The sequence below is a fragment of the Falco cherrug genome, chromosome 15, assembly GCF_023634085.1.
Source record: "Falco cherrug isolate bFalChe1 chromosome 15, bFalChe1.pri, whole genome shotgun sequence".
NCBI lineage: Eukaryota > Metazoa > Chordata > Aves > Falconiformes > Falconidae > Falco > Falco cherrug.
Window position 1 is genome coordinate 9,390,215 of NC_073711.1, and position 27,962 is coordinate 9,418,176.

Sequence of the window (27,962 nt, forward strand, 5' to 3'; positions counted from 1 at the left end):
AACCCTCAAACCCCTGAACAGATAATAACTAAAGAGAAATAAGTGCGCTCTCATTTAACAGCACAGCATTCAGCATGTATTTCTCATACCATGAAATTTCATTCTTGCATTGCCTTTTAAGACTACGTCACAAATGTATCCAAAACCACATCTCAGATGTTCTTACATCTTGCATTCTAAGTATTTTCATTTAAAATCAACAAATTAAGAATGTACATTACACTAATTATTTACCTCTTTTAATCTCTCTTTTTCACAGTTGCATAAGAAAGTCCCAAAAAGACAACTGTAAAGGTGATCCAGAATGGTGATCAAAAATAACTCATTGAATTCAAAGGCTGCAGGAAACTGAAAAAAAAAAAAAAATTGATAAAATTACTTTAAGCTTTATTTTAAGCAGCGTAGAAAGGAAGAAACTCAGACATAAGAAATAACCAAAAGATTTAGATAAGATTTTTTTTTCTTATTTAGTGACTATTTTCAGGAAAACTCAACAATTTCAGTGGCTCCAATTGCAATAATACATTTCACCCACACAGTTCTTTATAAATACTCCTCAGAGACAAACCTTACAGTCATTATCCAACTATACTGGAATACATAGAAACATTAGCTAATGTGCAACTGGTGACACAAAGCAATCCACTTTAAAGAGCTCCAACAGTATTGTGTTCTAACCCACCCTAAACTGTCTTCAGCATATGCTTTATCTCCCTTGTTACAAGACAAGAAATAATTTGGGGGGGAGGAAGAAGATGATGACATTTAAGGGTTTTCCTATTCTAACATGCAAGGAATTGGAGAATAAAGACTACTGCACGTACAACGTGCTTAACATGTATTTAAAATGTTTCTTCACTTTCTACCCAAGTAAGTTTATTTGCCTCCATTTCACCTCTTGAGTTTACCATCAGCTATGTACAATAAGCCTTTAATCCCTCTGCTTCTATATTGGCAAGTAAATCCTGTACATCTGAAATGAAAGAACTGTTATTCCACTGAGCACCACCAGGTATTTTATTCATAAGCAGAGGTTACCTGGTACATTGTAGGAAAAAAGTTAGAAATTTGAAAACACTCAAAACGTTTAAGATATAACTTAATCTGTAGTGCTCGAAAAAACATAAAGGAAGAAATTAATGCAAACTGCATGGGCTGCTACCTATTCAGATGGAAAAGGTCCTTCTTAAATCAAATTTTATGATAGGACTACATATGGCAGCTGCTTGATGTGTCAAAATAACTTTGCCTTCAGTATGACAAGGGTATCACACAGATACGGAATGACAAACATTTAGGAGAAAAAAAAATTTAGAAGACTAAAGGAAAATTTAAAAAGTAGCATTTCCCTCATTACCATGAAAGAGAATGTTTTAACAAATGGAAACAAAATTTTTTCATTCCCACTAAAGGAGTAAATCTTTACAGAAACCCAAAAGGTAAAGTTATAGATTCATAAGGAGGAATTTCCTGCTGTATGGGGAAATCTCAAGTCAGTCTTTCAGATCTGAAAAAAACAGCAGACTAGTTTCTGAACACTGAACACCTTGGTATGAGTGACTCAAGAGCTACTTTAAAATAAAATAATAAAAAAAAGATGACAAGTATAGCTAGCAGGAATAACACAGCAGCTGGGACTGTGGATGAACTAGTGGGTCCAGAACTTCCTCTTCAGTGTCATCTGTGATTTATGAAAGGCAAATGTTTATTCATGTTGAAAGAGTTGAAAAACACACAATGGGTGTGCTTGTATTAAACCCAGAAAACCTAAGTTTTAAGCAATGTTCTTTTAAAAGATTGATTTAAGTCAAACATTGCAAAAACATTTTCTTTCCGAGTCTTCTCAAGCTAAGATATACCAACTTTCAATTGAAATTGCTGAGTATGAGAATTATCAGTATCATGGCTCACCAAATGAATGGGAGCCTTCCTTCTGACTCTGCCACGGGTTCCACACCGTTCAACAGCATGGCGCGCTCACACTGAGGCTTCCCTTTCAAATCACACGTTTGTTTTCAATCGCCTAGCCATTTGTTTTCATAAAACCTATAAGAACTTAAGATTATCAAATTCTCTTTTTCAGTCATGTTTGACAAGTTATCACTTACTTCTCTCTAGGAAATCATGCCAAAATTCAATTACCATACAATGATGTTAACAACACACTATGATTTTAAGGAAGTATGAACAGGACTTGGTAAGCAGGTGTGCCAAACCAAGTCAGGAGAAAATTCAGTGGATCTCAGACCTCAGTCTCCAGCCCAAAGCAGTAAACAGATACAGAGAGCGAAAATAATTTGCAAAGGATCAAAATGATATTTGGAAGTAACTTCGAAGACAAAGCCTCTCCTAAAGGGACTCTCTTTAACTGAAAGCACTTAATGAGCCTTGTCACATTAGGGTTCTGTGTTGTGACGAGTCCATACTAATCAGATGGATGCCGACATGGCCACTATTCCAATTCAGTGAAGCATATTCAAAATTCCATACATCAGTGGTTGCACTCCAACTAATTTATTAATAAGTGATAGCACTTTATTGAAACCCTGTCTTTGGATACAAGAGTGGTACTGTTGGAGCTGACATATCAAGACTGTAAAGCTTCTATTACTGCTGCTGAAAAATCACTGACCTAAAAATGCTTTCCTCTGTAGTTCCAAGCCCATTAGCGTCTGTTTGAAGATTCAGGTGGAAAAATTCCCCAAATGAAAATTTACTTCTTGTCAAGTCCACTAATTGTGAGAGAACACATGGGTCATTAAAATCTCCCACTTGACGCTGCTGGATTTGTTGGGGGTGGGGTGTGTGTGTGAAGGAGGTATTTAAAAGAAGAATTCTCTTGTTTAAGAAGTCTGATGATGCCAAGTGGCATCTGATTCAGCAACGTGCAAAATAAGCTTGCTTTTTAATCAATGAACTAATTTTTTGTACTACAGTAACATTTAAAGTTGAAACACTTTGCAGAACAGTTCTTATGGTTGTGGAATTGGACTGAATCAGGTTAGCTGAACACTAGATATCATAAAGAGTACAGAAGTCTGAAACCAGTGAAAAAATGCATCTCTGGCAACAGCTGACATCCAGTAACAAACAGGATACAACTTTCTACCAGTTTCAAACATACTTTTCTCCTAAGTGGGTACTGTGCATGAAAGGTAGAAAGCTGCCTGAGCTAACATGCTACATGCAAATTTTACAGTTTTCTTTCATTTTTAACAGGGCATCATGTCAGATCACATGTGGCTTTTCCAATTTGACATGTGCTATTCAAAATGACCAGATTTTACTAACAGAGGAGGGAAATCACTTTGCCATATGTTTTTTATTAAAAGCTGATATCAATGTACTTCTCTCAGGTTCTCTATTACTGTATTTGTATGTCATGAAGACCATAAAAAACAAGGGAAAACATAAGGCTGTGGAGGATTAAGTTTCATTGTCTGAAGCTATCCGGAAATTTGTATCTCAGTGGGAAGTTAGAGATTCTCTCACTGTATTAAGTCAACTGTTTTAAGAATGTAATCCTCAGAACCCGAAAGAGAAGATTTGCTTGCTTTGAGCCCATGCCCAAACCCCAGCCCTTACACCCTCCCGCAATCATTAACACTTATGGAAAATTTCACATATGTTTACCATGGATTCTAAAGCACGAAACTAGCACTGTTTTACTAGCAAGTGATCTATACAAGGATAAAATAGAATCCTGGTTTTCATAGGTCCCTGTAAAGGTAATCACCATCTTCACATCTATTCTCTAGGTGTTGAAGTCAACTAAAAAAGTAAAAATAAGTGGGCAAGAACTCTACAAGAATGACATTTTCAATTTTTTTCCTGCTGTAACATTAATGATTTTTCAATGCCACTGCTGTTCATGAATTTCAGAACAGGTTTTGAACAGATGTGGTACTGGCAAAATGTTTCATAGAATCTCCCATTCTCCCCTGCCCCCCATACCTCCCCCTCCCCTTTTTTTTTTTTGAAAACCAGAGGGAACTAAACTGTTTATAGCAATAAATAGGAGGCAGCAAGGGAGATCACAAAAATAGAAGAGGCTGCTCTCAATTAAGGATCTCCCCAGAGGACTTTCGTTCCTACCAGGTGTTTAGAACTGCTTCTCTTTGCTATTGTTATGAGCTTTCCTCTGAGAGAGGGGCAGAATTTTTCATTTATTTTCTCCAGCCATACTAAACTCCAGCCATTAATGCTGAAATATAGATACACAGAAAGAGAAAGTCTTCAAGGGACTCTGGACAAGGGCCCAGTATTAAAGTAGGAAACTTTCATACAGCACTGAAGATGACTGTTTTGAATACAAGTTTTGGAAACTGTGATACAAGTTTTCAAAAACCATGTGCAGAACAAGAATACTAAGGTAACAGATCTGGGAGTGCTAGCATCATATGGAACCAGGTTGCTACCCTCCTCTCTTTAAAGAAATCACATACTATACAGACTTCAGTATAACTGCTTTTGCTGTAAGAGCACAGATTTATGTCACGCTTCAAGGGGGTAGGGGCTGGGGAGAAAGAGAGGGGAGAAGAAAAAAAAAGGGGTCGAACACTTCTAATTTATTTGCATTTAAATGCTTCATGTGGACAACTATTCCAGTAACCCCATTAAAGAACAGCAATATAAAAGCTCAGAAAACACTTACGTTTATGCTCAGGGAGGTATGAATAAGGAAAACGAAGGCTAAAGCCATTCTATAATTTAACATATTAAGAAAAAATTCGAGAATTTTAATGTTTTGATATCTTAAATATCACTAATTTCAAAGATCTCTCCTGATTCAGAGGTAAAAACAGTGTCAGAAGTAAGAAAACTTATCTGAGAATAGGTTTGTAAGTGCTGTCCTGTATTCATAATGATGCCAACATTAACTTACATTTCACATCTGAGACATACATAGAACCTCTCTGCCCCTCAGTTCACAATCAGCCTGGACTTTTGTTGTTTCTTAAGGACAATATAAATCCGTATGAACATTTACTCTACCACTGAATATGCAATGCAAACCATTTATCTCCTCAATAACTCCCATTTATGTGATCAGAGAATCCTTTGAAAGCCTGTTTTGAACAAAAAGGATTGCTGGTACTTTGGTTTCAAGTCAATACCACTACTCTAGGTCCTTCTATCTACTTTGAGCAAGAATTTTCCCTATGTGTGCATGGTGCAGCCACAGTGTGACCAACTTCAGGAAAACACACTACTGCTCTGTAAAGAAATGTGTTTTCCTACACAAATTACATTTCCAAGATAAAGACTGAGACCTCATAGAAATATACTCTTAAGCATCTTACCTGCTTTGTCATTTGCCAAACACAGTCAATGAACTGAAGGAAAATGGGAGATCTGTCTGCATCAGCATGATCATCATCTCCATGTCCTACTCGCTGAAAGTCAAAACAAACTTTTCATTTCAGGCTGGTGTATTTACAGTACCAACCTAACACTAAAGTTGAGTAATTCTTAAATTTATGTTCCAATGGTGAACAAGACAAGCAAATCCTCCATAATGCTAACCCGTACCTTTCAACTACTGAAATATTCACTTACATACATGCCTTTGCTGTTGAGCAGAGCTGAAAGCCACTTGGTCAACAAAGCTGTACCAGTTGTTTCCCCACCTTTCACTGCACAGCCATTTACTTCTACCAGTAGGTCAAACTGGTATATATTTACTAAGAGTGTACTGAAACAATGATTATTCCACATCCACCTCCCATAAATACATGTAATTTCTCCTAAACCATCTTAGAGTCACAGCCCACAAAATGTCATAATAATTTATGTCCTAATTCCCCACTAGCCCATGTGTTAAATAAACAATTCAACCTTAAATCAGAGTAATGGGTCCAGCAATTTTACCTTCTAGACACCTTAATTGTTTTCCTTGTTTCTCCATTCACAAGATTATTAAAAATGAAGCAATGTGTTACAATCCCTCTTCCTCATAAAAAAGCCACGTGATTTTTTTAAACCATTATGTTCAAGCCACTTCATTCTTATTTACTTTATATTATACTTTACACATGGATTTCCTGTTAAAAATGAACAGGTGACAATTCTCTGACACACTCACACCATTAAAAGAAGGACACCAGAGACAGTAACTAAAGTGTAGCAGAGTACTGTGAGAAAACATGCAATTTGAAACAAAAGCCTTGAAGGTGACAAAGCATACACTAGATCTTTCAGCTTACCATTGCAAATCGGTGTCCAAAACTTATCCATTCTTTCTCTATAAGAACTTCAAACCCCTTGATAGTTCTGTAATAGCTGTCCAGCATAAGCATAGCTAGCGCAGTAAGCTGTGCAGTTCGATCCCAACCATCACTGCAATGAACCACTACAGATGTTTTACCAGATTCAATTTTATCTGCAATCCTTACTGCTCCAGCAAGAAGCATCTTAAATAAACAAAAAACCAAAATTAAATAAATGAGCATGTTAAATACTGACCAAAACACTAACCAAAAAAAGTTATAAATAACTCTTAAGGTTAATATATTTTAAAATTTCAGATTAATACATAATCATCTAGATGACATTGCTTTAAATTAGGGATTTCCAAATTATGGTTTGCATACTCCTAGAGGTACAAAAACTGTGTGCACTCTGTTGTCCAGGAAAGACTTGTTATGAGCTCTCCATTGTTGTAGCATATAGCAAAAGAAACTGGGAATTCCTTCTCTAAATTAAATCTGAAATTCTGTATCACAGTGAAAAGATACAAATACCGTAACCTATTCCAAAGGCTGAAGTTTCACTGTTTTCAAAGTTCATTTTCGCAGTAATCAATCACTCAATCTTCCTCAGCTTTCAGTTCTCAACTACCAAGCTTAGAGAAAGGGATGAACCATCCAGATAATCTAAATCAAAACACAAGTCAAACAAACCCAGAAACCCCTGGCTGGCAGCTTGTGCTGACTTGTTGGTGCATGAAGCAAACACTGTATTCAGCCTGTGAGCAGACCATTAATAGTGTGCATTCAGAAACACGCCGGAGAGCATAGGATAGAGATGGCACAGGAATGAGATCACCTGTGTGAACTTGCTATTCCTCTCCCTGTCCATGCCCGCCCCTCCCCCTGCCCCCCCCCCAAAAAAAAAACCCCAAACCAACAAACCGACCACCTCTCTTGTTGTCTTAAGCCACTCTGAAGTTTTAAAAAAAACCTGAATAATCTCTCTCCTTTGAAGATCTGTCTGTGTAACATGACCTATCATGGCACTGAAAAATACGTAAAAAACACCCAACCACTAGAACAGGACCACAGGAGAAATTCCTATTCTGCATTCCAACATCAAAAAATGGAAACTTGCATAATATTGGCATTTCTTCCTTCCCTAGCAAGAAAAAACATCTTCTGGGAAGCAGGAGAGCCAGCGTCTACTGGAGAAGCTGTGCTCAAGACCAGTCTTCAAAGCTATTCCAAGAACCACGCTTTAGAGGCAACTTTCATTGGTTGTATCTTTCATTGATCATATCTTTTATAGCAAAACTGAAGGATGCCAGGATGGAAATATCAGGAAACAAAAGCTTATATGGGAGAATAGAGCTTGCAGTCTGAATTAGTGAATTGCCAATTACTTCAGTTACAAAAGCTCTACTGCACTAAAAAAAGTGCAAATACTAAAACAGTTTGGTCTTCAGTAAAAGCAGAAAACTGATCTATATAATGTACAGGTATGTGATAGCTTGCCCTGAATTGTCCTAAAGAGAACACAGATGCCTCTGAAGAAGTACAGCTGAAAATAAAAGGACAGAACAGATACAGGCAATAAGCAGAGAATGGGAGACAGAAAACAACAGTTACTATTAATTCAGTAAATATCTGTGGAGTAGGTGAAGCATTTTATTCTACTTTGGACTAAAGCCTTTAGCAAAGAGCTTCCTCCACACAATATTATTATTCTTTATAGATGTTTCAAAACTGAGCAACCATCACAGTATTTCAGTTGAGGCTCCTAATGAATAACTAACTGGCTTTGGATTGGTTTAGAAAAGGAGAATTGGTTTAAAAACAATTAATCACAAAAGTTCTACCCTGAAAGACAGAAAAAACCCTGGAAGGCATGAGGAAACATCCTGGGTGTGCAAAAAGCACCAAGTGACTCTACTCCTGTTGTTACTACTGTCTTGACACACACAGAATGTTCCTGGTGCCTCCCCAGACACTCCTGGACCATCCTCTATGGGTGCCCAGTGCTAGGAAGGTGAATTTCCAGCAATGCACTGCATTAAACTGTAACACAATCACACTGGTCTGAGTCCGGAAAACAGAAGATGCATTAAGAGTAAAGCTGCAGATTTGTTAATTGCTATTACAAGCCAAATCAAATAGGCAAGGAAGGTAAGCAATTCTCGTATGAAGGCACAGGGAGATATTATCAACACTGCTAACACAGTAGTGGCAGCTTTTAAGAAATCAGGCTGCAGTCCGTGCTGTCCCTACCATTAACATGAAGTATCATGTAAGGGACAGATTCATTAAGAATGTTACACATGTGTCAACTTTCAATGAAATTGCAAATCGTTATGCCAGCGTCATATGGCCAACAGTGGTATCAAGGTTCACTTTTGACACCACCTAATCCCAGGAACCCCAATGAATTCAATGTCAAGGAAAGGTGACCACTGGTCCAAACAGCTCCACTTTAAGAAACAGACTATTGTATTCATGGTCAGGTTGATTAAGAAAAGGTTTTCAGACACTCAGATTCCCAAAGCTGTCTGAAGTAGCCTAACTTCAAGAGAACAAGCAAATTAAACTGTTCCCAAAAGATTGTTAAATTTAATTCTTAATTTAGTGTTTGCTCCCTCTACTGGTTCTCCTGCAGCAGTTAGCAAGCACTAGTTAATAGCAGAGTAAAACTAATAACAATCCCAAACATGTTTTGCATGAGTGACATTTAAGCCAGTTGCTAATAAAACAAATTCCACTCCATCCATATTCATCATAAACAGGGGAGCGAATGCGGTAATGAAATAATCTATTCTAAAAGCATTTCAGAGGTTAGTGAAACAGACTGTAAACTTGAGTATGGTAGTGATTTATTTTAATATTATGTTAAATAATAGAGCAGATTATAGCCCAGTAGAGCACTGGCTATAAACAGCCCATGAAAATGTAGGTGCCCGACACAGGAAAACTAACATTGCATTGAAGGAGAGAAGGATGAGAAGGACTGCAGAATTTATAGTCAAGTCCTTTTGGCAGTTGTTCAAATAAAATCTGAAGTTCCCAGGGCATTCTTCCAAAAAAGCAGGGATAACCCTGGACTGCTCACAAACATTCCCCCTCAAGAAAATAAAACACTGTCCAACACCAAATACAATACTGTGCTATCAGGAATTAACTCGTTACCTACCAATACATAAATCTGGAAATACAAGTTGTTATGGAATGCTTAAAGTGCTATGTTCTGAGCAACCATTTAAAAACTAAGCTTTCTTACATGATTATCCTGATCAAAGCAACATGCTTAAATCTAGACACTATTTTAGTAATATTTTCAGAAATGCAAGTTAAAAACACGGTTCAGAAAAACAATTGATTTTTCATATCAAAAGTATTTTACCCTTATATATTCCAGCCAATGTGTGGAATCCACATTTGATAACCACCGAGTCTCATCAATAGTAGGATAAACTATTTCTTTAAGTTTACGCAGGGATTCTCTCATTACATGTATATTATGAATTTCCAGAAAGACCAGCTCTGCATTTGGGTAGGCACTTTCACTTTCATATCCTCCACCTTTTGCCTGTCATTCAAAAAGTAAAAACAGACAAAGAAAAGAACAATGTATAGGACTTCAGTATAAGGTTGAGCATTGTTTTGTTCAGGTTGCAGAGTTTTCTGAGAGAAAGGATTATTTTGGCAGTAATAAAATAATATTTTTGGCTTTTGTTTTTCTAAGATGCACTAGGGGTTTTATTTTAGGTGAAAGAAATTCTAATTGTAATAGGCTACATTTGATAATACATCCACATACCTTCTCCTTTTTACTACCGAAACCTTTGGTCTTCTGTGGGCTTTACTGCATCTCATTTCTCAGCTATGTCTTCATGCTGCCCTCAGCTCCTGCCAGCCTTTCCAAAACGCTACAAGCAACTTGCTTTCGTTCCCATGACCTCTTTAGAGACCCTGTTTTCTCTCTTTTCAACATCAAGTTCCCCTCATCTTCATCTCTTACTCAATTTGTAATTGTAATGTAATTGTAATAAAGCTAGAACTACCAATGCTAGTTATGATACCAACCTACCTTGTTTGTATCTGCAACACTATTCTGTCTGGCATCAAAGATGATAAGTTTATGTGACTGAGCATTGGCATCCATTATTGTCTGCAAATATTTTTCATCTTCTTTGCAGCGCTTATCATTTGGGCCTACCGATGGCTGACTGCATCGTGTTATTGTTGCTTGGCTCTCAGGATGAATCCAGGATAACACCTGGAATAAAATAAAATTATTTTAGCTTACCATACTACTATAAAAGCAGCAGGTCAGGGTACAATTAGACAACTGCATTGCCTACATGATATTTCCTGGCAAATCAACAAATGCAAATTTAAGGACAAGCTGATGCAAAACCATACTGACAGCACACTAGCACTGGTCATCCCAAATCTACGCTTGAAATACGAAGTGACTCTAAACATCTTGGCTTTTACTTCTAAGAAAAATTAAGCCTGCTGCTGCATCTTACTAATTAGGAAAAAAAGTGAAGGAAGAAAAACTGCTTTCATGTGGAAGTCCACAGAACTCTAAACTACATTGCTAAGCAGATCTAGAGCATGGAAACTGTCACCACCTAACATGCTTAAAGGGGGGGTTCTTATGCTACCTGCAAAACTTGTCTATTCTCAAGAAAACTGCTATGGCTGTAACACATTCCACACCAAATTAGAATCAGAACGCAAGCTAATATGTGAATTAGCATCAAATATCATTGTGGCTTGCAAGTGTTAACTCCAAACAAAAATTAATTACATGGCAAAATAACCAAGTAGTTAAGACTTACATTTAAGTTGCTCTCTTCAGTTCTAAACACATCAAGCCTAATTCTTCTTTCTTTGCCTTCCCCTTCCCCCCACACGACACCACCACCCCTCCCACCCCTTTCAGGAAGGAAGCTGGCCCACTTACTGAAAAAAAGAAGCCTAAAAGAACTGTGCTAATTTCTCATAAGCTACAAATTTTTAGGGCACTTACATCTACTTGTAAAAGTTTCACTTACTGGAACTCTGCCTTTTGCTCTAAACGCTGCCACTTTTGAGAGGTCATCATCCTTTACACTGGTTGGCACAACAAGAATAGCAGGGTATGTATCACAAAGCTCATAGGTGCTGTTAATTTTGGATATTTTCCAACTCTCATTGGGCAAGCCCTGTACGAAAGCAAAACATTTTTGTATTTTTCAGGTCAGACCTTTACACATCTGAGTCTGGGGCAATGAAAATTTTATATGCTATGTACTTTAAAAAAAAAAAGTATGCCCACATTTTTCTTTTAAATAAGCTATAAACTTTAGGTCTTCATATGGAACCGTAGTCAAAATACTGGAAATCGTTCCTGCTTATTATCTTTAAAAATGATATGCAAAATAACCATTTGAATAGGCTACATAGGTAAAAAGTGATCATACAATGAAATAAAAATATTTTTGCAACTAGGAAACTGTAGATTTATGACAAACTATGGTTACCCTTCTGTTTAATGCTGCTTATTCAAAACAAAATTTTTATAAAGCTTGTACTTTCTAGAAACAGCACTTAGCAAAAATGTGGATTTAAGAATGAATGTTAAGGTAGACCAGTTTGCTCAAGTACTCAGCACCTGCTATCTCCAACAATTTTAGTAAGTAGTCAACACTCTCAAAATCAGGCCACTTGCATTTTGTTATCTAAACATGAGATCTAGACAGTCTCTGTACGTAGCTAGAGCTGAAAATCTTGAGTTTTAATATTTTTCTCCTGTTTAAATGGCTTTGGGGGAGATGGAGAAAAAAATAATGCACCAAGTATACTTCTATAACTTACCTGCCTCTTATATTCTGCCATTGGATCATACACTTTCCAGCCATTAACAGCAAATTTTTCTTTATAGCTGAATGCAAAAAGAGGCTAAAGGCAACAAAGCAAAGGCATAAATTACTGTGATGGGTTGTACGCACAATAAGCTCCAAAACAGCAAACCTTCTAATATTTCAAATGTAACACTTCTAAAACTCTAACAACAGACATAAAACCTTCAGTCAAGACTGACCAACACTGTGCTAGGAAGAAAATGAAAGACTGTTTCCTCCTTCAAGTACATGCTATGGAATTAACAAAATCAAGACAGGAAATGCTCAGAGCGAGCTGAAGTTAATTGGCTGTGATCATACAATGCATCAATGGCAAAGCCAGGATACGGAAATTTTTCTCCTACCTCCCAACCAGTTCCTTACCCACACATGCAAATGAAATAGCATTCTGCAACTAAGTAATAATAAGACTAATTGTACCTATTTGTTGTTTAGACAAAACTTCCAGACTGAATTACCTAACGCAGAAAATAAGAGTCAATAGATACACATTTTTTATCAGTCATGTTAGGCAAATCTAGATCTCAAGGTTATGTACAAATTAACTACCTTCACCAATAGCAGGCGATAGTGTAATGTTCTACAAATTAATGCAAAAAGGAAACAGGGTCAGAGTATCTTGCCTGCTCTGTAACAGATTTTATGAATCAATATTTCAATGTTTGTTATACAGCCCTTGTATTTCCCCACCTACACTTTCCAAAAAACAAGGAGAGCCAGTGACAGCCTTCTCTACATCTTAAGACTTACCAGATCATTAGAAACAGGAAATGCACGTGTTACAAGGTTTTCAAAAATCTCCAGTCTGTTCTGCTCTTCCTGTTTATAGGCCAGCCGCAAATTTCTCATATCCTGTCAAAAATAAGTTACACTATTTTACACTGTGATAAATAAATAAAAAGCAGTTATAAGACATTTGATTGAAGGCATATATGTAGCACTAAGTCACTGATACCACCTAACCCATGTTAGAACCGAGTTCTGTAAGTGTTAGCATTATATGACTAGGATCATCATCAGAGTTGCTAGATATAAAAATAGCCACTCTTCCTTTGAATTCACTCCTGAGACAAAAGGCAGAAGTGTTTAAGGCTACAAGTATCATAAGAGGAATTGAAATATATTACGTATAAGAAGTAGTGTTCAAATACAGGGAACTGATCAGACAGAAAAACAGCACATGTGCATGCAGATTCCCCTTACAGAAAAATGAAATGAAAATACTTCAATATGAGTAAATTTCTACCATGCCATACCTTGCAAACTATTTCTAAACCACAGGAGTTGTCTCCATGGCTCTGTACTCCAATTTTTTCAACTCTACTTATGACTCCAAGGGGAACATCAATAACAAAAGGTGGATCCTGAAATTTGTATATAAAACAAATGAATTTTGTTACATTAGGAGGAACACAAAGTGGTATTATTCATGTACGTTTCATAAGAGTCAAGTACAATTCCTGTTTAATAGACTGCTGTGAAACATACTTCACTTACACCAAAACTGTCACTTTCTGAAATCTACTTCAGCATCATTCCCACCTGAAACAATATGCAGATAGATAGCGAAGTCTTACCCTTTCAACACTTTTGATATACATTCTGAAGTCCGTCACAGTTAGTGTACCACTGACTGCTCCCATAAATGGACAGATATACATAACATCTTTAGCTGGAAAACAGACCAATTAAAGCTTTGTTTTACTATTATAGACATTTGTTCCATAAAAATCTATTGCCATTTAAAAACTGTAAGATTTATGCAGTTCCGTAAGATTTTGCTGCGTGACCTCGACAGGAAAGCCTACCGCTGTCAGAACTGAAAGAGCTGTCTTTATCTCAACAATGAAAACAATCAAACTCCTCAGTCCCACTGCTGCTCAGCAACTACTGAGCAACTGCGGCTGAGCTCAGCTAGCATGGGCTGCAGTAAGGGCAGGCAGGTAACAAAGCATCCTGCTGGTATTTAGCTGCAGGCAGCTCTGCTCCCTGCCCTGCAGCATAAAGCACCCACACTCAGCTCACAGAAGAGCAGCCAAATGGGAGAATCACTGCATGTATATGCAACTGACCTCCAAGTAATTCAGCTATATGCCCCTATCTTCATTTTCACTTTTATTTGAAAGAGCTAGTATTCTTTTCTAGCCAAGTACTGTGCTGCTAATGCAGTGCTTGCTGTCACAGGCCAAAGCGAAATAAATCTCATGAAGTTATGGAAAACTTAGTTTCCAGTTCTTAATCTTCTTTGCTACTACAATTTGGAAGCTTTTGAATCTATGAAGTATCCTTGGCATGCCCAAGCAGAAATACAACAGTACACCTATGTGGAATATATTAGCTCTTGAAAAATGTATTTATCTATATGAAGCAAGTCATCCTCTGGACATGATTTCTCTTTCCTACATTTGGATTTACAAGACAAAGAAAAGAAATCCACATGAGATCAGCTAATCTAAACTGGCATTACATAAAAACAACAAAAGTCAAAAGGAAATAATATTCTGTTTTTAAATAAATAAACAAGTGCTTTAATAGTATTCAGTGTAGTACTCGATAGTATGCTTACCAATAACTTTGATTGATTCTCCAGGAAGAAGTGGAGCCTCTTCCATCTGGGCTAGTTTGTTTCCATCCCGCAGTGCCTGGCAGAAATCCAAACCCATGAGTAAATCTCACTTTCCAGCTGTACCACATCGATACATTTTGATGCAAAGTGCTTTTACTACCAGATAACTCGAACACAAGAAGTGTATCTTTTTTTACAAGGCACAACTGTATTAAACAGTACCATGGTAAAAACAAAAACACAACACAAAATTTGGTATTATAAATATTACACAGACGTACGTGTTAGTAACATGTTAGTAACAAAGCATTTATGCAACAATTAGTTTCACATGCTAGCTACACATAGCATACAAATATATGAGTAAGATCAGCCCAGATTTGCAATTAACAATTTGTTAGTCTTTTGCTAAATGCAGGTATTATTTTTGGTATTTTATATACTTGAGAACACTTCAAAGCTCATATTATTTTTTTTAATATTCTTAATGTTGTTTATTTAATATTTGAGTATTTTCACCTGAGAGAATTATATGGCAGAAGTTTTAACATTTTAACTTTGTATTTTTGATAGCAAGAAGTCAGAAGCACCTCACAATGCTCTGTTTTAATCAATACCCTCCTGAGAGTGGCACAGGATATGGAAGAGGTCCATTATAGGAATTTTGGATCCAGAAGGTCAGATTGAGAATGAAGTAATAATGAAATACAGAAGAACAATTAGCTATTTTAAAATAAGGGCTAGTTCCATAAATTTTCATTGAGGTAACTGGCTTGATTCCTGAATGATACAAGATTGATCCTTTGGGTCCTTCACTAGCAGCTAAGATCTACAATGTACTAAGATTTTAATTAAGAATAAAAGGGTCTGTGGGATTTTAAGGACCATGTGAGAAAGTGATCTCTCTCAGGTCAAAATGATAAGATATTATGGTTTCAATTTTTTACATCCTGAAGTGAGAATAAATATTATGGGCTATGTTACAGTAAACAAATAACTCTTCCCTTGTATGACAGCTCTGATCCACATACAAATAATTGGTAGGATCTGCCTGCCTCCAAACAAACTACTCTAAGCCCTCATTAATAAATTCTAGAAATATTTAAACTGATCTGTGGCTTTATGTTTTCTTGGAAACTAACAGAATTTTATATTTAGCACCCCATCACAGAAGATGATGTGTAGAGAATTAGCCAATACTTACAAACTTAGGAGGACAATGTGTTCTGCTTACATGCAGTACCACCTTTTAGACTACATGACAGTACACAAAACCCCTACCTAGCAAATAACCAGTTAACACATGAAATACCTTCGGTGGATTCTCTTGCCTGAGGAATATAAGATTTGTATGTACTGTACAAGTACTAATATGTAGTACCTTGCTACACAGTTAAAAAATAAAAGATGAGTAAAAACTTGCCACCTGATCAGGTTCTGCTTCAGAATGATAGCCATTGTGTCCATCCTGAATCTCCTGCATTGCATGAGGCAGCAGTAGGGCAAGAGAGAAGTAACAGGAAAAAACATGCAGACAAGAGGTGAAAGGACAGAACCTTTTCTTTTTCGTTTCCCTTTTTATTTCTTTCCTTAAAAAGACAGCACATACTTTAACTTCAGTTTAGCTATACAAAATCTTCCATTTCTGGTACAAACTACATTCCACAGAAAGGAATCCAAGCTATCCAAGGATTAGCACTATCCTTTTATTGTTATTTGGTACAACACAAAATGAAAAATTTACTCCCTTTTTCACAAAAGAGTAAGTGCTGGTAGATAAGAACATAAAAGTATGTACTGTCTTCTAAGACAAACAACCTTATAGTGAAGAAAAATGAATTTGAAGTATGCCACATGCTTATCAATAGAAGAAATTGAGTACAGCTTGCAATGGCAGCATTAGGGGACAACTCATGCAATCTTCCACAGAAAAAATAGGTCGACATAAAATAGAAGTATCTAGACAACCTAAAAAATGCTTTACTGTGTAAAACTTTTTAATTGAACTTTTCAGTTCTATGGTTTCACACATTTCTCCAGCAACTTCCTTTTCAACAATTGTTGCTGGAAACCTAGCCAGTAACTTTACAGAACCTAAAATAACTCCTCACAGCAAAATCTGCAAACAATTCACATCTCTATGTTAATTTATTTCTGCATAATATTGGCAGCAAATCCTGAATATTAATTAAATCTCTTTAATAAACAGAAGGTTCCTATGCACTCCAGAGAGAAGTACAATTGCCATAGGTCATACGAAGTAACTGTTTTAATACGTCTAGCCAAAAGTGTTCTCCCGTCTTCTTTCTTTATTAACTGCAGAGAAGTTGTGTTCATGGCAGTCTATTATTCCCCATTCACATATCGAACTTCTCACTTGATAGACTGTTAAACCAGCCTCAGTCTAAATTTACAAATGTTTGCTAAAGTCAGTTTTCCTTTCTACAACATTTCTACAGATCTCTCAAAAAAACTTTGAAGAAGGACTTAGATATAATTTGAACTCTACAAGAGTTTAAAAAGTTATAATTAATTTTAAAAAATCCTTTAAAATTATAAAGGACTCCTAACATTTACGTATTGGTGAAATTCTAAATAGAAATTACTTAAATTTCAGACCATAAAAATGTTGTTTCTGAAACTAAAGCAAAGTAGATATTGTGATCTCTGGGAAGAAAACCAGAAGGACAACCAGCAAATACACCAAAAGATTTTAAATAAACACAGGAGAGAGAGGCACAGCAGATCATTCAAAGATCAAAGACTTTACACAGAACTATGAAAAACCAAATGAAAACAATTTTTGTTACTCAACCCCGACCAATTATTTCAAGAGCTATCTATTAAAAAATAAATAAATCATCAAGTTGTGGATTTGTATGATTGGAATAAACACATCATTTTCAAATACGTAAACAACAGATGAGAAAAAGAAATCATTCAGACTTCATCTCCTGGTTTGAGGCTGAACAAGAGGTCTTTGTCTGAATAGAAGTGTTAGACACATTTCATGAACGATGTCAGAACACTATCCAGATCATTTCTCACTCCATAAATGTTACTAAGAGAGAGGGACAAGAAAACAAAGCACGTCCTTTTTATATCTCCAATGAACAATGGGCAAGACCTAGTCTCGAAATTATCATTAAAAAGATGCAGGTCATTGCACTAGTGTCTTAACTTCAAATCTAACTTTCAGTCCTATTACAGGGTGGTAACAATTAAGGTAAAACATGTACAAAGGCAAGCATGAACTGGTATCTTATTTAGATAGGATAGACAAAGATGTACCGCTTTTATCACTAATATTCTTTAGCACAGATAACACGTTAGAGCTGCTAATACAGTACTCTGTAGTCCAAAGCATGTAAGCCTCAGTTGCAAGCATCCATTTTGTCAAAATTAATGTAATAAAACTGAAGTTAGTATTGCACATTCATAACATAATTTAAAAATACTGCTCCTTACACACTGACTTTTATTGCTCACAAAAACATTGTAATGTATATAAAGCATTTCTATGGCAAAGAAGCTGTTGCACTGCATAGCAAAATGGTCTGACTGGTTCATAAAAACCATTAATGAAGTAAAGAAGAATGCTTGACACACCAAGATCTCACACAGCACAAATGACAAACAGGTAGGAGGCCGTTTTACTGCTAGCCAAAGGTAATCTTACCCGTATAACAACAGGCCTCCTGTACACCTGTCAGTTAAAATATAAAATGTTATCCAACAAAATACACATGATTTGATTTGTTAAAGATATTATATCTTACTTCATCAGATTTTCCGAAGAACTCTACTTCCAAACATTTTAATTATAGCCAGATTTTGAAAGAACAAAACAAAACTATGCAGATCTGGCAGCTCTCATTTGCAGAATTGTTTTGGTCTAAGAGCAATCTAACTCCTTCATTTTAGCATGTAACAAATGCCAAACTCTTGTGAAACATTCATTCCTGATCACCCTTTTATCCTTACAATGTGCTATTGTGAAAAGAGAAGAAAGAGCCTGGCAATCCTTCCAGGTGGAACAATAAGCCTGCAATAACACCCATGAAGTGTAACCACCATATCTTTTAGATTTACATGGCAAAACAAGAACAACTCTTCTCAACTTATTTCTGAAGGTGTCTATACTCAGCTACTATAACCTAAGCAATTTTCGTTTATATTCATTCAAGAATACTCTCCAGGCAGAGAGTATGTCAGAGAAGACAATACACAGCAGAGTTCAAACTCAGAGTGAGATGATGTTGCTGTAGGGTTTAGCGAGCTCCAGTTTTGACCATTTATTTCATCTGCAGCCCCTTTGCTACCATTTGATTCCCCCCTTCCCTAAACTACATTCTGGTAAGGTAAGTTACAGAGAGTAACATGACTAATACCATTAGGTACAAGAATTGATATATTTACCTGTTTTTGCAAACATATAGAATGAAACATTAAAAGGATGGAAAAAAGAATAAAGCAGTGAGCTCCAGGTAAATCCAGCAGAAAGCAACAGAACTGCCTGACCAGTTCCAGAAGAACACACGCACACGGCCCTACCTGAAGTTTCTGGGTAGTTGTAAGACAGTCTCTAAATGCAGCAATTCGAGGTAACCAAAGGTAACAAAGACCCACAAAACTGATCAGCATGCATCAAAAGGGAAAGATGTCTCAAAGACTGAGTTATAAATGGGCATTACCTTTTTACATGTGAATTCCATAGTAATAATGAATAAACTCAGCCCGTTAGTGGTACTGACTAAGCAAATAATCGCACCGATGGAATTCTGCAGAAGCTAAGTGCAAAGGACACCCTCTCCTAAAGCATAGACACCACTTCACAAGATACTGGTCCTGAATGTAACTAAAGATATTCTAGGATTAAAAATTCCATGATGTTATACACAAACATGGGATTTCAAATCACAGCAATGCAATGATGCCAAATACAATTTATACACAAAAAATTCTGAATACCACCAGGCTTAAACTTTTTTCTTTCATTTCTATAAAGCAGAGAATGAAGTAGGATTTTAATTAGGCCTTAAAAGACTAATGCCTGTTAAATAATATTCAAGATGACTTTGGTAAAGAGAAGGCGGTTATTTAGAGTTAAAATGTGCTCTTTACTCCAGAGGAATGCGTTCTAACTCAGAGATAAATTGAACACCAAGCTTACACTTGGATTTTACTAAAATGAAGTCCTTGATCTACAGGGCAAACACAACATCGACAGCTGTAATGCAAGGTTTCCCACAATGTTTTATCAAAGATGTTAGCCTTGACCTGAGGTAAGCATTTGCAATTCTGCTGCCACAGTACGGAAGAGCTATACTTTTTTATGAGTATAAGCTGCTGACTGTGCCAATAGTGTGGAATTCTGTGAGGTGAATTTTTAAGTAGACTACGGTCAAAAACATTTTGTGGATTCATCTTCAGGCTTGGGCTGAATCTTACCTGCTGTCGCAGAACCTAAAATAAACTGTTTCTGGACAACAAACCTTTCAATCACAGAACATATTAGAAAATACTTTACAATCTAGATTAAAAAGATAAAATCTTCTTTTGGCCATTCTACATGAAGACCATGAAACTGTTTCATATCTAGGAAGAAAAAAAGATCTAGGTAGCAGCAGCCTGGGTTTCTTAAAGGGACTTGAAACACAGGTGACTTCTGTCAATTTGTAAGAGAAGGAAAACTGCATATGCTGCACTCTTGATAGCTGAGTTGGCTGGCTGCATATAGGAAATGGCAAATGGGCATGAAAGAATAAATGCAAAAAGCACAAAGGAGCCTATCAAGTAAATTATACTGTGCAATCATTACCTTAGTGACAAAAATGTTGCTGGGAGGGAACGAAAAAGGTGATTTTTGTTGTTTGTCTGACGTTAAATTCTCTGTTTCTGGTGAACCCCATGAAAAATGATAGTCACTTGTGTTCTTTGCATGGCAACAAAGACACATGCATTTATTTTTTGTGAAATCTGGAGCTCAATTCTGTACTCTGACAAACGCATGAAACAATTTCAACCTGTAACTATTAATCTACTTTACCAATTTTTTTTAATGTAGCAATCAAAAGAAAAGAGAACTCACTTTTGGCATCTGATTCAAAACATTGACTACATTGACTTTTAGCTTTCCTTTCACCTCTTAATTTTTATTCTGTAGACTTCAATGCCACTATTCTAAATATAGAGGAAAACACAAAGCAGATTCAAGAGACTTCTACGCATAATGAGATGCTTCTAGTCCCAAAACATTCAGCGATCACTTAAGTACTTAGCACCTGATAATCAAGGCAGCAAGGACTTTCCCGATCATTCACTCTTTTACCTTAAACAAATCAATGCATTCATCAAGTCACTTACCCTGTAGTCTCTGGACACACCTTCTGATGGGACAGACCCTGAAATCTGACTAGAAATGGTTGCAGCTATCAGCTGTTTACACCATTCCACATGGGATCCAGTTGGGCTACAAAAACAGAACAATGCAAATTCTTTACATGTAATTCAAAATGTATATTGAGAATAGCTTAGCAACTGAGCACATCCAGAAAAAAAGACCATAAATGATCACTAACATCATAAAAACTAGCTTGTTTTGTGGAAGAATGCAACTATTTTGCTGACCAACTTAGGGAAAAGAAATTTACTAGATCTTATCAGAGGTGTAGAGCTGCTGGTAGCTTAAAAAAAGCTCACAGCCCTAGAAACTTACAAAAATGCTCATTTCCTTATCCAGTGCATTTTTTTTCTTAAAGCCATCCATGGAATGAATTTGGTCAAGTAACAAGACGCCTTACACTTTCCTTATTACTTCCTGATTATTCAGTAATCAAACTTTAATTACTCTATGCTAGAATTTAAAAATTTAAACTGTGCTAGTCTTGTATTCTATATTAATATTAAATTAAGAAAACACATGTTTTCTAAAGGGTAACTTCTAGTTAGCCGTATTTTTTCCCTATTCATAAAATAATCACTGAATAATCTTCAGGATGGTCCTTCCCACACCACAGCAAGGAACTCTGCAGTGTGGGGTGTTTATAAGAACCCTAAAGGCAAAGCATCTGAACAGTAGACTTGCACCAAATCCCGGCTGATGTACGGCCACTTCACTAGTGCTGGTTACAAATAATGTAGTATTGAGAGCGAGAAGCAATTACAGTTTGTTGCCAGCTACTCTGAAGTGCCCTAGGTCTGCCTCAGAACGTGTGGTGTCTGACAAAAGACTGGGAATGCCAGAGGGAACTGTTCCCTGGGTGCCACAGCAGGCGCAATTGATGCCTTAGATAACTGCCATTTCTTCAGATGGTTTAGTTGGGCTCTTCTACGCATTTAATGCCTATTCAGAAGTTAAATACAGGAACAAAATCTTAAATTATTTTTAAAAATTCATTCACAAACTAGCTTTGAATTCTGTAAGCATCCCATAATATTGACGTTAATGACTATATATACATACCCCGCACCCAACAGGTGCACCATAACTTGGACATTACAAGGGTGGGATGGCATAAGATGGAAAATTATGACTTAATTAGAGGCCTTTCTTTACACCGACTCTGCTAGTACAGGTAGATATAAGGTGCAGATGTATGCAAGAACTTTGTACCTGAAATGAAAGCTCTTTCAGAACTTTTCTGATAGGTTTCAGTACCTTTCTCCCCACTTGCAAAATTCTACACAGTACTAGATCACAAAACATCATTTTGCAACTAAAACACATCTATGTTATTCCTGCCCGAACAATGAAGATAACTCTCAAATTAGTGCTGAACTTGTGTCCAGATTCACTTAGCAGAAGTTTTCACTTAAGTTTTGCAAAAGGGTACATGAGCTAAACCCTGCAGTAATCCTTTTCTGAATCTCATTTATTTCTCCTTCTCTCACATCTTTCTGATTTCTAGCGTATCTCCTTAGGGTTTGCCAAAGTTTGTTTCCAAATAAGCATTTACTTGTTAATTAAGAAAAGTATTTATTTTTCTATAGCTTATCTTCACTAGGAATCGCTATATCAACAAAGTTAGCAGCGAGGAAAACATCTGAATGGAGGCCCATCTCCTACGATCAGCATCTCGAGATGTATCTCTGTACTGCACGATGCTGATATTACCAATGTGACTTATCACCAGCTGACAAGCAGGACACACAGCACTACATGCCTCTGCGTTCTGTCTCATCTGAGGTTATGCACATTAGTGTAGCCTGGTACAATTGTACTGGCAAATTCATAAACTATATGACAATGGACATCATAACTTTTCCAGGGCAGAACAAGATGAGAAAAAAGACAAGACATTAAGATAAGAAAGAGCATTAATAAGGAATACAAAATGTAAGCTTTAGTGATAAAAAACAGATGTTTGACTTCCACCTTCAGCAGAACTATGTAAACTGCCAGGTTTCTCCTAACAGGAAAGAGGGAGAATCAGGAGACCAGAACCTGGCACTGATTAAACAGTCTTTTTTCTTTCTTTTTCTTCCGGACGAAACTTCCATTAGCATCTACTCCTTCTCTAAAGATTTGTAAATTCCACTCCGAGGTCTGCCTCCAGCTGGAAACTTCTGCAGGAAAGGATTCCTGTGCCAGGGCCGGCGAGCGGGATGCGCCAGGGCCGGGCCTCCAGCTCCCGCACCCCGGCTCGGCCCGAGGCTGCCCCAGAGCACAGCGGCGGTGGGGCAGGCACACCCCGGCAGGCGACACCCAGGCTTGCAGGGAAACAAAACAAAAAAGCCTCCAAAACCCCCACGGGAATAAAGACTTAAATTCCGAGCGCAGCCTCACTGGAGTTTGCCGAGAGGCTTGGCGCTGCCGAGGAGCGCGGCGCGGTGCCCCGCCGGCAGCCCCAGCCCTCGCCGGGCCGCTGACGCGAGCGATGAGAAGCACCGAACCGCAAGCAGGAAACTTGGGCGACGGTCGGTTCCCTCGCCGAGGAAAATCTGTCGCCAGCCGGCGCGGTTACGCGGCAATCAGCTCCCGGATTGCAGCCCGGCGGGCCCCGCTCCCGCCGCCGGGGGTGCCCGCCGCCCCCTCCCGCCGCCCGGCCCCGCGGGGAGGGCAGGCCGCGGCGCTCCCGCCGAGCGCGGGAACCGGCGGAGCCCCCTCGCCCGCCCCGCTCACCTGTCCAGAGTCTCCGTGCTGGCCTGACGCGACCCTGCCCCCGCCGCCGCGGCGCCCCCCGCCCGCACGGCTCGCCTGCTCACACCGCCGCCCTCCACCGCCGGCCCGGCCGCCGCGGCCGCCCGCTCCATGTTTCCGGCCGCCTGCGGGACTCGCTGCGCCCGCCGGGATGGCGGCCTCCCGCCCCTCCGCGGCGCGGCCCCCCGCCCCCGGCCCGGCCCTGCCGCCTCAGCCCGGCCCGCTCGGGCCCCGGCGGCGGCCGAGAGCTGTCACCTGGCGGCGGGGCTTACCCACAGGCCTCCGCGCCGCCGCGAGGGCGGGCAGCGGCCCCACGCGGCGGGGGAAGGCCCGGCCGCTGCCGCCCTCCGCAGGGCTCGGCGGGGCGGGCAGGGCCTGCGGGCCCCGGGGGCACGGAGGCGGCCTCGGCCGTCACAGAAAGGCGCCGACACCTCCGGGGTCCCACGGAAAGGCCTGTCAGAGGCGGTGGTTTACACCAGACGCCTTTATTAGCTCGTTTTCCCTTCAGACAGGCACAGGGCAGGCGGCCGCCGGGCGCTCACTGCACCCCGCAGGCTCCCGGCGGTGCCCAAGGAGGGTGGCCGGCCCTGGGGCTCCGGTCAGTTATAAAAACCTGTTTTCTCAAGCAGGGCACAAAATGCTCACTGCGGGACAAAATCCCCAAAGGGCTGAATGCAAGGCAGAGCTATGATGCAAGAGAAGGAGGCAGTAGGCAAACCGTTCCTAGGGCATGCCCATAGCAGTGATGCTGGGGGAGGAAATGCAGAAGCAAGTCAAGGCAGCAATTCAACAGATAAAACTTTTTAAGTAAGTAACTGAAGCCCAGCACAAAAACTAGGTTATCTTCTCAGGCCCACGGAAGTAAGAATAGGGAACAAAGAAAACCAAAAGAGCGTTCCGAGACGGACATTTTGTACTGGGTATCGGGCACCTACAGCTGCTGCCACTCACACCCCAGCCCTGCTTTGTTACCCCTCCTGGAAAACACACGGGTGCCTGGAACCTTCCTGCTCACCACTTCAGAAGCATCCCCAGGTTTGGTGGAGCAGCGGTGGCAGCTGTGACAGGGAGATGTCCTGTTCAGGCCAGTGCCTGCACCCCAGGGTGACAGCCCAGGCCACCCACCTGGGCAGAAAGGGGAAAAGTCTTCCATTCACACTAATCTGTTTGTGTGCCTACATTTGCAACTTTAATTGGACACTTTCTGGAAAATGACTACTTTGAACACATCCCTGTGTTTGCCTAATATTGCCATATAAAAATAAGATACTGGGTTTAATTTTATCTGTTGACTTGGAAAAAAGCCAAGCCCACACAGAGACATGTCAACAAGCTTCAAAGACTGAAATTTGACCAAACCAGTAATGAAGATTGGTATGTATATATGTAATGAATTAAGTGCAAAAAGAACCCTTCCATTATATTACTTTCCCAAATGCAATAGTTTATCACGTAGTGTTTACATAGTAAAAACGATTAGATTTTCTGAACTTCTTCACACTGCTCAGAGATGTCACCAATATGTTCAACTCAAATACAGAAACTTCAAATTTCTAATAAAAATAGCTTTTTTTTTTTTTATAAACCACAAGTAAGTAGAAGGCAAATATACCAGAGTAGTATGCATAGCTTTCAAAATGTAAGTTATACCATCAACAATCGAGTATCCTTCTTCATTTATCTGATGTAATGCATCTTAACCAGCCAAGAGTTACCTTAAGTCAAGATTTTGGGACATTGTTATTTTGGAAATACATACCGAAGAACATTGATGGGAGAATGAAGTTTAGAGGACAAAACCAAGTCATATATGAATCATGTCTATTTAAAACACACACGTGCCATATGCTCTGAGCTTCCCTGAAAATAATAGTGCAATTCAGTGTATATACTGAATTAAATCAAGAGGCGGTACACTTTTATTCCTTTGAAAAAATACTGTTCTAAAAATATTCAGATGTCCTCTAAACTTACTTTATGGAACTATAGCTTTAAATTTAGTTTTCATATGCAAAATATTTACACTTTATAAACTTGCAGAATTTCTAATAAACTATATTATATATACTTACACAAAACAATTTATATATAATCCTATTATATCGTGCAGATCAAAACTCACCACATATACAATAATTTACAATGACAGAAGCCTCAAGCATCAAAATATCTCCTTTGAAATATCAATATTAGATAGTCTCCTCTACAGAGTCTGGAATTGCAGTATTTATTTCCTGGATCGCCCGAATACCATTAAACTTCTGAGAATATGCAAAATTTTAATTAAATATCAAGTAGCAAGGTTTGTGCTGTCGTAAGAAATGCTTGCAACTATTAAAAAAATACCTGAAAGGTACAAATTAAAGGTTTACTGGAAGCCTCTGAAATGAAGGCTTGAAGCCAGGATTCACTGGAAGGTTCAATGGAAGTGCACACACTATAGGCAAATCTTGTACACTGAAGTCCCTTAAATACTTAAAAATAAATTTGTTGAAAAAAAAAGTTAAATTAAACAGTAAACTATAAATGTACAAGTTTTCAACAGTATTTGTAACTGATTTTTTTCCCTACTTTGGTATAAAAGCTCCTTTAAACAGGCACACTTACTTTTAGAAGACAAACACAAGCTTTAATACTATGGCTATTGCTGGATACTTAAATGATGTGTCTGTGGGTCTGTTTTTAATTATATAAACCTTCTTTATGAACCATTTTATTCGGTATTAATCCAAAGAACAAACACTGCTAACAATATTTGTAATATACTTTAGTGCTGAACAGTTAGCCAAGACAGGACTTCTTAGAATCTAGTACAATTGTAATTTGTTTTAAAAAAACCCACCTATTTAGAATAAAAAATAGATTTTTTTCTTTTATTTTGATATCTACTGAGCTATTTGAACTTTTTCATTAGAAGTGTATCAGTGAAATCCCTTCCACATTTTTATTTATTTCAAAAAGGGAAAATTTGGGATTCTGAGGTAACCAGAAAATTTCAACACTTCTCTCTGAAATCTCACAATAGAATTTATTTTTATCTCAAACTCCACAAATGTATTCCTAACAGGAATACACACATACCTAATTTTACACAATGTGAATATTCCTATCGTCATTAATGTGTTTTTTCACAACATGTAAGACTGAGCATGAATTTCCTTACAGAAACATGACCTACAATGTAATAAATTAAAGCATTCTTATGAAAACAATAATATCAGTTTAATTCCAATTGTACCAGACTTTCTAAAATAACTCTTAAAGTCCTCCATAACTAGAAGTTGATTAATAATGTTCCCAGTCCACAGGTTCTGAAAGGCACGTAATTGAAGAGTTTGTTTTGAGTCCTCCTCAAATGAAGACAGGCTAAAGTAACTTGTGTTAGGACAGTCTAATGTAAGGCATTAAAATATTCCTGTTTATGCTATAGATCTATGTTAAGCACCACTTGCTATTACAGTATAGAACGAAGCCAATATTTTCTTCAAAAATGTGTTTGTACTTGGGACATCATTTGTGAGGGAGATGCTGATGAGGTTGATGAATTGGAGATCTTAGAATTATTTGTGATCTGCAGCTCTTCAAGTCTCCTTATATAATCATCACGTAACGCAAGGAGCTCCATGTAACGCTGTTCCACGGGATTTGGCTGCTAGAAAGAGATCTGCATTAGTCTCATCACTTCAGTCCAACTACTTCTACACAGTTAGGTTGCTGTAGTACTTGTATTTTCCTGGCATTACTCAGTATTTGTAGTCCCCAACATATATAGTGAGTTGTAGCTAAGCAGAAATATTTATTTCTATAATGCAAGAGCCCTCTGCCTTCCAGTTGTTCTCATCCAAAGAAAATCTTTATACAAAACAGTTCTTCCTACCTCAATAAAATCAGCCTGCCCTTTCTGGAGCATATAGATTTTATTTTCTTATTATCTAATTAACACTGTGTGCAAGGCAAGATGGGTGTCAAAAAATCTTCAGCCAAGGTATTCTTCTTGAATTGTTAAAAGCTTTTAGATTCCAGAGATCAGATGTCTCACTACCTTCCCTAAAAACAGGATTTAGCCAGATTGACTATTTTAGCTACATGTCTTCCAATTAAAAAGCTTCCCTCACTGATAAAATCTACTTCAATTTTTAACAGCAAATTTGCAA

General features: G+C 38.1%; 2 protein-coding genes across 7 annotated transcripts in view; both read right to left on the reverse strand.

Annotated features, from left to right (window-relative positions):
- MTMR1 (myotubularin related protein 1) overlaps positions 1-24,079 on the reverse strand; it is a 39,209-nt gene extending 15,130 nt beyond the window's left edge. Inside the window, exons 1-14 of one of the 4 annotated variants that reach the window (XM_055727567.1) lie at positions 23,791-24,077; positions 21,033-21,138; positions 16,093-16,143; positions 14,667-14,742; positions 13,678-13,772; positions 13,357-13,464; positions 12,851-12,952; positions 12,054-12,137; positions 11,252-11,401; positions 10,276-10,464; positions 9,589-9,774; positions 6,207-6,413; positions 5,304-5,396; positions 235-348 (exon numbers count right to left, since the gene is read on the reverse strand). In XM_055727567.1, the coding sequence (XP_055583542.1) occupies positions 235-348; positions 5,304-5,396; positions 6,207-6,413; positions 9,589-9,774; positions 10,276-10,464; positions 11,252-11,401; positions 12,054-12,137; positions 12,851-12,952; positions 13,357-13,464; positions 13,678-13,772; positions 14,667-14,742; positions 16,093-16,143; positions 21,033-21,138; positions 23,791-23,921 (1,692 nt within the window). In that variant the 5' untranslated portion in view covers positions 23,922-24,077. Of the gene's footprint in view, positions 1-234; positions 349-5,303; positions 5,397-6,206; positions 6,414-9,588; positions 9,775-10,275; positions 10,465-11,251; positions 11,402-12,053; positions 12,138-12,850; positions 12,953-13,356; positions 13,465-13,677; positions 13,773-14,666; positions 14,743-16,092; positions 16,144-18,345; positions 18,373-21,032; positions 21,139-23,790 lie in introns of all 4 variants that reach the window. The other 3 variants (XM_055727569.1, XM_055727571.1, XM_055727570.1) reach the window with 3 other exon arrangements.
- Positions 24,080-25,173: 1,094 nt separating this feature from the next.
- MTM1 (myotubularin 1) overlaps positions 25,174-27,962 on the reverse strand; it is a 48,755-nt gene continuing 45,966 nt past the window's right edge. For 2 of the 3 annotated variants that reach the window (XM_055727572.1, XM_027799494.2), the window contains one exon: positions 25,174-27,460. In XM_055727572.1, the coding sequence (XP_055583547.1) occupies positions 27,293-27,460 (168 nt within the window). In that variant the 3' untranslated portion in view covers positions 25,174-27,292. The remainder of the gene's footprint in view (positions 27,461-27,962) is intronic. The other variant, XM_027799493.2, reaches the window with a different exon arrangement.